Here is a 10,288-nt window from a genome sequence, read left to right on the forward strand (position 1 = left end):
AAAAAAAAAAAAAAAAGAGAGAGAAATCACTAATGAAACAGGAATTGAAAAAAAAAAAAGAATGGTAAAGTTGGGGCTCAGTGGTGGTCGCCTGAACCCTGAGGGGTCTAGGAGCATGTCATGCTCAAAGGCTACGGGCCCGATACTTGGGGTCAGAGGGCTAGGTACTCACCGTCCAGTGACAGCCAGTCAAGTTGAGTACTAGGCAGAGACAGGAATCGGCGGGCTCGATACTCAAAGAGCACAGAAGCAGAAAGGGGCCCCTCCCGCCCTGCCACCTGCAAAGACACCAGCCCTACCTCATGGGCTGGAGAGGGCAGGATCAGCGAGAAGGGCTCTCTTTGCCTGGCTCCTTCTCTGGCTACCTGGGTCAGCCACAGACAATTAGTCCATAGCCATTTCCCGTACTGTCCTGCTGTGGGCCAAGAGGCCCCTGGCTACAGTGGCCTTGGCACTAACTGGGAAGGGAGTCCATTTGTTTGAGAACTTAATACATACTATGGGCCAGAGAGCCCTTCGATTCTAGACCCTGTAGTTGAAGATATTTGTTATTCAGTAAGAAGGTTTGGAAACTGAGCGTCAAGAGACTAATTATGAACAATTTGATGTTGGAAAATCCTCTTGATCCCTGGATCAGAGTCCAGAAGTTATGAGCTTGTTACTGAGATGGAGGAAAGGGGAGCTCGCTGCTCATAAACCGTGTCCAGTGGCCATAAGGATGGAAGCAGCAGGCCCTGATCCTAAGAGCAGGTGCTGAGACTTTTTCTCCCAGTCCCCAGATTCTCTGGTCTCATCCCCTTTCCATCCACACATGCTGGATGCCGCTGTAGAGACTGGGGGCAAACACACTCACAGACAGCAAAGCTGCCAACCTGTCACTTTGGTGGTCCTTGAGGTCCCCTAGTAAGGCTGATTTTTGAGTGTAGGGTAAGGGCAAGGCTGGTGGCAAAAGGGCAGAGATGAACCTTGGCAATGAAGTCTAGACCAGTGCTGTCCAAAAGAACATTTCTGCAGTGACAAAAATGTTCTATGTCGTCACTATCCAACAGGGTAACAACAGCCACGTGTGGCTACTGGGCACTTGGAATGTGGTCAGTGAGACTGGGGAAGTCCATTTTAAGTATTCTTTAGCTTTAATTAAATAGGCTCATGTGGCTAATGGCTACCATACTGGACACCACAGTTCTAAAAGCCAATGTCCTTCAGTCCCAAGACTGGTTAGAGGACACCCACATGTCTTCTTTCTCCTTCCCCCGGGGGGTGGAGTGAGACACTCTGGCTCTAACTAGGCCAGAAAGCCTGGACGGACATTAGAAATCCCTTTGGTCAATGCCTAACCCTACAGGAGGGGAGGCCAAGGACCTCAGGAAGGATCAGAGTTATCTGACGTCACTGGTTAGCTAAGGAGTAGATTTCTTGGACCAGAACCTAGATCTGACACCTAAGTCCAGGCTCTTCGGCCTGCTGGGAGAGCATGGGGCTCAACCTCAGGACTGCATGAAGTCCTTGTGCTCTCAAAACAATCCATTCCTTCCCAGTGCTTTCTGGAAGCCTGGAGGTCCTGATCTATCCTAACTGCCCACGTCAGTCCCTCCCCCTACAGTTCCCAATCCTCATACCGGGACAGTAGCAGCGTAAGACACCAGGCTGGACAAGTGAGGCTGGTACTGCGATGTGATCAAAGACACAGGAGTAATGCTCGGCGGCCTCGGTCCAAGGACCTGTGATGAGCACCTTGACCCCACCCTGCAGACAGAAGTCAGAGACCATGTGACTGGAGGTGGGCGTTCATCCACTCCCTCATTCATGTATTTAGACCCTTATAGGGTTTGGCAGGTCCTGTGCTAGAGCCTGGGGGTACAGGGATAGACAGGACCCAGTGGGGTGAGGTCAGTTAGTCTATCCCTCCCCAACATTCCTGCTAAGGGGTTGCCTGGTCTCTACCTGAATCTGCCAGCAACTGGGAATTCAGGGCCTCCCCCAAAGCTACCACAGAGCTGTCACCAGAAGGAAGTTCTGTTCTTGGTCTAATTCACCCCCACTGCAGTTCCTCCTTTCCCTCTCAAAGGCAGCAGAAAACAGAACTTCTGCACTGCTGAAGACAGTCTTTCAGCTACTCAAAGTCTGCAATCACATCCCTGATCTTTCTTTTCTTCTCCAGGCTGCACAGCCCCAGTTCCCTACCCCTGAAAACAGTCAGGAAGGGAATGAGGTCCCAGGAGAAAAAAGGTTAAGTTGCTGAGGACTCTGGAAACAGGAAAGCAGCTTCACTCTACGTAAAAAAGAGATTGGCGCCCAGGCGCAGTGGCTCACGCCTGTGATCCCAGCACTTTGGGAGGCCAAGACAGGCGATCACCTGAGGTCAGGCGTTCGAGAGCAGCCTGGCCAACATGGTGAAACCCCGTCTCTACTAAAAATACAAAAATTAGCCAGGCAGGGTGGTGGGCACCTGTAATCCCAGCTACTCAGGAGGCTGAGGCAGGAAAATCATTTGAACCCAGGTGGTGGAGGTTGCAGTAAGCCGAGATCATGCCATTGCACTCCATCCTGGGCGACAGGGTGAGACTCAAAAAGAAAAACACAAAAAGATCTCAAAAAGAAAAAAAAAACACACAAAACAAGACAGGGATTGGGTAGAGAACTAAGAAGCCTCAGAAGCCATGAAAACTGAGGGAAACTAGGTCACAGACCACGGGGTAAGCATTAATACAATTTGTTTTGGGCAGTCAGAAAACAAACGGGAGGGAGAAGGGAGGAGATCAGCCTGAGCCTCACCTCTGGGTAGGACCACTCTGGGGAGAAGTCTGTGATGGTGCTAAGAGCAGGAGAGAGCTGGGGGGTTGGAGCAGGGATGCTTGCAGCTTCCTCACTGATGAGTTCTCCCATAAGGTCTGGGAATGATGAAAGACTGAAGGGCTCCAGTTCGCTGGCCCCAACAGGTCCTCCAAACAAGGCCTCTCCTCTTCCTACCCTGCTTGATGGCTCCAAGGGGGCAGGTGAGGGTGGGGGTGAGGGAGGGGGTGAAGGTATGGGTGGGGCAGCCCCCTGACCCTTGAGCTCCTCCCCACTGTCATCATCTTGGATGAAGAAGCAGTTTCCTCTTCTCCCACCTGCTCCCGACTGTGGGGGGGGACCCCGAGCAGCTGCCTGGGGCTCCAGGGCAGCAGCAGGCTCTAGGGCAGAACAGGGGGTATGAGCGGCCTCTGCCTCGGGGAAGTCTGGGCTTACTCCCTGCCCCCCTCCATATGTCTGGCCCCTCTGGGGGCTGTTGAGAAAACGATCAGGGTCAAAGGCAGGACTGGGAGGAGCTGGTGGGGCAGACGGCTCAGTGCCTACAACCACTGCCAAACTCATGGAAGGCCTAGGATCAGCCTGGGGAGCCAAGTGCCTGGTGGGCGTCAAGCCCCCAGCCCGCTGCTCCAGTCCTGTCAGGAGGAGGATAGCTGTGCCTCCTCTTGAAGAACCCCCTCGAGAAGTGGGTGGGCTAGGTCTGATTTCCAGGGACTCTGCAAAACCCGATGAGGAGGAAGAAGAGGAAGAAGATGGGGAGGTGTGTGCCTTAGGGAGCTCTGGGGGAAGTGGGGCTATCAGTGGAGGAGGCTCTGGGGGGTGAGTGTGGGGGATAGAGGTCAGGGTTAAAGCTCGGGGCTCCACTTTGGGAGAGATGATGCGGTGTTTCGTGCTGCTGCATTTGTGGGTAAGGCTCCCAGAACCTGGAGTGGAGAGGAGTAGGAAGGAGAGAAGGTAAGACACATCATTCCGCACCCTTCTCTACCTTGAAGCCCTCAGAAGTATTTCCTGGGACGTCCCTATAAACCAGAGGTGTAATACTGATTGTAGCCACTGGGAGGCATCAGAAATGTCTGTTCTCTACCCCTACCCTTTATTGCCCCTCCCCCTCTCTGTTTCCCCCCAGAACAAGCAGAACCAGAGGAACACTGCAGAGGAGAACTGAGGGCTTGGGAGAGTAGCTAAAAGCCAAAGGTAAAGGCATAGGAAAAGGAAAAAAGAACAGAACCAAGGGGGTGCCAACCAGGAGGAAGGCTAAGGCTGAGTGTCCTTGGTGGTGCTGAGGGGACAGGGATTGCTGAAAGTAGAAGACAGGAAGGGCAGAGGCTGCCAGGACAGCTGAGTGCGAGGCTGCAGCCAGTGTGCACCCAGATGGGACATCTCTGTTCATCTGGCCCATCTTTCTGGGACATGCAAAAGACTTGCAAATCAGCATGCAAATCCCATCAAGACGGATATCCCCCTGGCTTGCGTAAGAGCAGGGTGGCTAGGTGGGAAGACAGCCAAAAGGTCAGGGAGTAACTTACCAAGTCCCCCACTGCAGAGGCAGGCGTGGGTTCGGGGCGCAGGCTTGGTTGGGTGGGTGTCCAAAATCTGCTGCACCAGCTGTTCTACAGAGAACTCCTCTGTTCCATTCCCACAGCTCCACTTGATGCCATGAACTAGAGAAGTTAGGGGGAAGTGCTGTGGGACCCCCACGAAACAGGCCCCAGAGTACCTTGATGGCTCCTCCAAGCACCTGACACGCTTCAAGACTTCTGGCCAGGTGAACAGAGGCCAGCAGCCTCAAGACTGCTCAGACATGTCGCTTTAGTCCTTTCTCCGTATTCTAATACCTGAGAACACGCCAGGAATCCTAGCACCCTCCCAGCTTGGAGGGAGACGATCAGCCCTCAGGCTTTGGGTCCAGAACCATGGCCCCTCTGGGAGCCCTGTTTCTACTCTCCCCTTGGAGCTCTATCCCCACCCTGCTGCCTTACACATGGGCTTCAGCTGTCCCAACAACTCCTCCCGGGACCACTTCAGCCACTCTCGACGGTCGCTGCTGATGGAACAAAAGATGGGGCTGCAGCCCTTTCCACAGTCCTCCAGGGCTGGGACGTTCAGGTAGTGCACAAGGACGATGTCAGGGTTCTGAGAGCATAAGGGGACACACAGAGCCATGGGGTCCTGAGGTCCAGGGGCTCAGCTTCCTAATCCTCACTTCTTCCTGGGCACCCTCCTAACCTCACCCCCAATTTCTGACTCTCTCCATCCCCAAGCCCCTTTCTCTTCTTCCCAGGCTCCTTTCCTCACTCAGAACTTAGTTATCCTTTCACTTCCTTCTTTCAGACCCTCAAAAAACCAGGAAGAGTGTGGCTCCCTGGGCTCTTCCGTCCTTACCTGGAGCAGCCAGTAGCAGCGCCGATGGAATGTGGGGACGATGGAAGAGTGAACGTAGCAGCCATAGAGACACTGCCAGGAGACAGGCTGGGGTGGGGGGAGGGCTAGTCTGCTCCCCAACTCTTCCTCTGTTCAGTCCCTTTGCAGGAATCCCAATCTTTCCACCAGTTCCTCTTCAACCCTTCCCCCACCCTCGCCCCCACCTAGTCCCCGTCCCTTTTGAAGCCCAGCAGCCCTGAGTCATAGATGAGCAGTGGGGCTGGGGCCTTACAGCGAGGACCAGATTTGAGATATGGGACTATCTAGCAACCAGAGGGCAGAGCAAGAAGGTATCGGAGATGAGGGGCAATGATCTGGGGAAGAGAAACCTGTGCTGAGAGCATCACTGCTGGGATCCCTGAGGGAAACACAAGAGCAGTGAGGGGCCTGGGCATCAGGGTTCTGGAAGGCAGGCATGGCCTACGGCCTGGAGAGTTGAGTCGTGGAGGGAAATGGGAAGTGGAGCGTGGCCAGAGCAATGTCAGCCGACCCAAAGTGAGTGAGAAGGGAAGAGTAACTGGGAGGGGGCTGAGGTGGACAATGCCACCAAGCCCTGGTAGGGCGAGAGTCCAGCTAAGGGTGGAGGAGGGCAGGCTCGGGAAGATGAGCTGAAGGTCTGACTCTCTTACCTCCATGCCCTGGACCTTCAGCTTCATGTGGTCCTCTCGGGTGGTCTTCCCATCCTTCCGCTTCTTCCAGAGGTAGCCGTCCTTCCGGTATTTCACCTTCTTGCGATTGTAGAGGATGATGGAGCCATTCTGAGGCCTGTGAAGGGAAGGGCTGCCCTGGAATTCTGTGAAGAGAACCCAGAACCCCTGCCACTCCCCCACGTTCTCAAACTTTCTCACCTTGTCTTTGGGGCACAAGACAGCCACTCATCATGCTTCTCAAAGGTGATCAGGTAGGATGCAATCTCCTGTAGAAGAGTAGGCACTCAGGTGGGTGTCTCCTTCATGGTCTCAGCCTGGCCTCTTGGTCATCCTGTCAGTGTCTCGCTCTCTGCTGAATTGTGGCAGCTAGTGGAGGATGCTTCTAGGTATCTGGACCCAGCAAGACCCACTGCCCTCCTAAGAACCCCTCTTTTGTCCTAAGACAAAAGTCTAACATTTTATCCTTCCCTTACTCCCACCTGGGGCCTTTATCTTGGGGGCAGGCCCACATTCTTCATCGTCCATTCATCATACTGTGAATTATTTTACCCTCCAAAAATCTCATTTCTGTGCCTCTTGCTTTTTTTTTTTCTTTTGAGATGGAGTTTCACTCGTGTTGCCCAGGCTGGAGTGCAATGGCGCGATCTCAGCTCACTGCAACCTCTGCCTCCCAGGTTCGAGCAGTTCTCCTGCCTCAGCCTCCCAAGTAGCTGGGATTATAGCCATGCGCCACCATACCTGGGTAATTTTGTTGTTTGTTTTGTTTTGTTTTGTTTTGTTTAGAAGAGCCCTGTTTCTACTCTCCCCTTGGAGCTCTATCCCCACCCTGCTGCCTTAGTAGAGATGGGGTTTCTCCACATTGCTCAGGCTGATCTCGAACTTCCAACCTCAGGTGATCCACCCGCCTTGGCCTCCCAAAGTGCTGGGATTACAGATGTGAGCCACCACGCCCAGCCTTTTTTTTTTTTTTTTTTTTGAGGCAGAGTCTCACTCTGTCATCCAGGCTGGAGTGATCTCGGCTCACTGAAACCTCCACCCCCCAGGTTCAAGTGATTCTCCCACCTCAGCCTCCCGAGTAGCTGAGACTACAGGCACTTGCCACCATGTCTGGCTAATTTTTGTTTTTTTAGTAGAAACAGGGGTTTCACCATGTTGGCCAGGCTGATCTCGAACTCGTGACCTCAGGTGATCCGCCTACCTCAGCCTCCCAAAGTGCTGGGATTATAGGCATGAGCCACCATGCTTGGCCTCTGTGCCCCTTCCTAACAAAAAATTTCAGTAGTTTGACACTACCAGGAATTTCAGATTCTTTTATTGATTGATTGATTGATTGATTGAGACAGAGTCTCACTCTGTCGCCCAGGCTGGAGTGCAGTGGCACGATCTCAGCTCACTAAGCTCTGCCTCCTGGGTTCACACCACTCTCCTGCCTCAGCCTCCCGAGTAGCTGGGACTACAGGCACCCGCCACTACGCCTGGCTAATTTTTTGTATTTTTAGTAGAGACGGGGTTTCACCGTGTTAGCCAGGCTGGTCTGGATCGCCTGACCTCATGATCCGCCTGCCTTGGCCTCCCAAAGTGCTGGGATTACAGGCGTGAGCCACTGTGCCTGGCAGGAATTTCAGATTCTTTAGCCTGACTCCAAGGTTCTCCCCAACAAGGGATCAAACTTTCACTGTGCCCACTATTTACCCATATTGCTCCTACAATTCCTGCCAGATGGGTCCATTGATTCCTTCCTGAACATGCTTTAACAGTTACCTCCTGCATGTTAGTGCCCTACAAGGCAGGTACCATGTGCACACCTCTCCGTGTCTGGAAATCCTAGCCATTCCATAAACCAAACCCCTTTTCAGATGCTCCATGAAGCCCTGCTGACCACACCAGCCCTTCCTAAAGGCTCTATAGCACTTACAACAATCACACATACACACATACGCACACCCTTTTACTGACAGTTCTCTTCTGACATCAAATTGATAAATATTAACAACCAACTACATACAAGGCACTAAGAAATATGCAGAATACAGAAGGTGTGTACACAAGGACTGTGCCCCCTCCAGAAGGAGCCAGTATCAGTGGTGGTTAAAAACAAAGGTTCCGGCCAGGCATGGTGGCTCACGCGCGTCATGAGGTCAGGAGATTGAGACCAGCCTGACCAACATGGTGGCACACGCCTGTAATCCCAGCTACTTGGGAGGCTGAGGCAGGTTGCAGTGAGCTGAGATCTCCGCGCCATTGCACTCCATTCTGGGCAACAAGAGTGAGACTCCATCTCAAAAAAAAAAAAAAAAAAGGGCTCTGGACTAAGTTAGATAAACTATGAGGTAAATCAGTTTCCTCATCAATAACATAGGAGCAATAACAGGGCTTGCTCTGTAGCATCCTTAGAGGATTAAACGAGAGAAGGCAGGCCAAGTGTTCGGCACAGTGCCCAGTATGTAAGGAATATTTTATTGGCAGTAGCTTTTGTTTTTACCCAGGGGGCTATGCCATCAAAAAGAGGGCTCCTACAAGAGCCATGTCTTTTTTTTTTTTTTTTTTTGAGACAGAGTCTCGCTCTGTTGCCCAGGCTGGAGTGCAGGGGCGTGATCTCGGCTCACTGCAACCTCCGCCTCCCTGGCTCAAGTGATTGTCCCCGCCTCAGCCTCCCGAGTAGCTGGGAAAACAGGCGCACATCACCACGCCTGGCTGATTTTTTGTAATTATAGTAGAGACGCGTTCCACCATGTTGGCCAAGCTGGTCTTGAACTCCTGACCTCAGGTGATCCACCCGCCTCAGCCTCCCAAAGTGCCGGGATTACAGGCGTGAGCCACCGCGCCTGGCCAAGATCCATGTTCTTTATACCTCTCCTATGATCCCCAAAGAGCTCAGAATGGTGCTCTGCAGTTAAGAGTGTGGAGAGACACAGAAAGACCCCCCACTCACCCTCCTCCAGCCTACTAGGTCTTGCTGGGCCCCATCCCCCAGCCTCCCTAGAAAACCTCATTTGTATTCCACCGTAGCCTCTCTGGAGGCAGCAGCGGGCAGCGAGGAAGACACTCCAGCAGCTTCTTGGGGAGAAAGATCTTCAGGTGGTGGCTGTTTTCTAAAGGGAATTAGAAGGGAGGGTTTAGTGTGCTACCCCGGTGCTATCCCTGTCCAAGGGGAAAGGGCTGAAGGCAATACAGAGCACTGAGGAGAACGGAAACCTCACTAAGGAGAACAAGGAATCCAAGAATTACAGGGCTACTAAGGCATGGGGAGAACGCAAGGCTGTGGCCACATTTGGAACCTGCTTTGTGAACTTACCAGCAACCTCGGTGGTGTCCTTGGTATTCATGGTGAGGGTTCCAGGGGGCAAGGTCACCCCCGGCCTGAGGGGCCGGGGGGAGGGGGAGTCTGTGCTGGGAAGGGAGAGAACAAGGTCATGGCAGAAGCCCCCACATTAATCCAGGATGAGACGTATGAGGTGGGGAGTGAGTATAGAACTGGGTCATAGTATCTGGGGAGGATGAGGAAAGGGAGGGAGGGGCTGACTGTGATGTGACAGTAGAAAGGAGAACCAGACACGGTGCCGGAGTCAATATGAGTGAGGAGACTGGACAGAAAGAGTGAGCAGGAAGAAATGGGTTGGGGTGGGGGAGGGGAGAAGACACGCAGGTCTGGGGCCTCAGAGGCCCTAAAGCTTGAGCTTTTGCACAGACTGGGGCTATGGCTGGGTCAGGTCCTGGGGGTTGGACTCAGGCCATCCGGTCCTTGGAGGATGGTTTGGCGAGACAGCCAGGATCCTGGGGGCAGGGCAGGAGATTCTACCTCCGGTAGAGAGCTAGGCCTTTAGAAGACACGCCCTGAGTTCCTTCTCTATTTGATTTTTCCAAGGGGGAAGGGCAGATCTGATAACTGAGCCTAACCTATTCTCTCCTCCAGGTTGGTTAGGACCTGATAGAATCTAGGCCAGACACCCAGATTCCCACCCTCAGGACCACCCGCCCTCCAGCTGACAGCCCTCTCTACCTCCCTCTCCCCAAACGCCTCTTCCTCCCCTGGCCTCCAGGCCTAGCCTACCCCATCTACCGCTCTGGCTCCAGCCTGAGCCCCCCGCCCTTCTAGGGGAACAGATGGGAGCTGGAGGAGGCTCTCAGCACGGGCTCCGCCAGGTGTCCAGGATGGAGATGGGAGGAGGCCCGTCAGGCTCGACTGTGTGCAGTGAAGCTGGGGTTGGGGTAAGGACTCCGCCCCAGGGCGCAGGTGCGCAGTCCCGGCTAGGCAGCCTGCCAGGGTGCGGAGCGGGAGCGGGTCCTTGGGCTGCACTTGGGCGGCGCCGGATCGGACGCTTGGCACTCTGGGCGGCCCCCCGGCGGAGTGGTGGTCCCAGGAGAACCTTCGAGGTGGGAGGGTCCCGCCCGCATAGAGGGATGTTCTGGAGAAGCCGGGAGCAGAG

The 10,288-nt window shown here is 53.8% G+C and overlaps 1 protein-coding gene across 3 annotated transcripts in view; it reads right to left on the reverse strand.

Annotated features, from left to right (window-relative positions):
- CAMTA2 (calmodulin binding transcription activator 2) overlaps positions 1–10,288 on the reverse strand; it is a 20,661-nt gene that overhangs the window by 9,908 nt on the left and 465 nt on the right. The window contains exons 1-11 of one of the 3 annotated variants that reach the window (XM_011958389.1): positions 9,913–10,288; positions 9,157–9,251; positions 8,850–8,953; positions 6,060–6,127; positions 5,841–5,976; positions 5,173–5,244; positions 4,770–4,923; positions 4,317–4,451; positions 2,776–3,713; positions 1,620–1,746; positions 173–307 (exon numbers count right to left, since the gene is read on the reverse strand). In XM_011958389.1, coding sequence (XP_011813779.1) covers positions 173–307; positions 1,620–1,746; positions 2,776–3,713; positions 4,317–4,451; positions 4,770–4,923; positions 5,173–5,244; positions 5,841–5,976; positions 6,060–6,127; positions 8,850–8,953; positions 9,157–9,251; positions 9,913–9,917 — 1,969 coding nt within the window. In that variant the 5' untranslated portion in view covers positions 9,918–10,288. The remainder of the gene's footprint in view (positions 1–172; positions 308–1,619; positions 1,747–2,775; positions 3,714–4,316; positions 4,452–4,769; positions 4,924–5,172; positions 5,245–5,840; positions 5,977–6,059; positions 6,128–8,849; positions 8,954–9,156; positions 9,252–9,912) is intronic. The other 2 variants (XM_011958390.1, XM_011958391.1) reach the window with 2 other exon arrangements.

Source organism: Colobus angolensis, unplaced genomic scaffold (genome assembly GCF_000951035.1).
Source record: "Colobus angolensis palliatus isolate OR3802 unplaced genomic scaffold, Cang.pa_1.0 Scaffold47, whole genome shotgun sequence".
Classification (NCBI taxonomy): Eukaryota; Metazoa; Chordata; class Mammalia; order Primates; family Cercopithecidae; genus Colobus; species Colobus angolensis.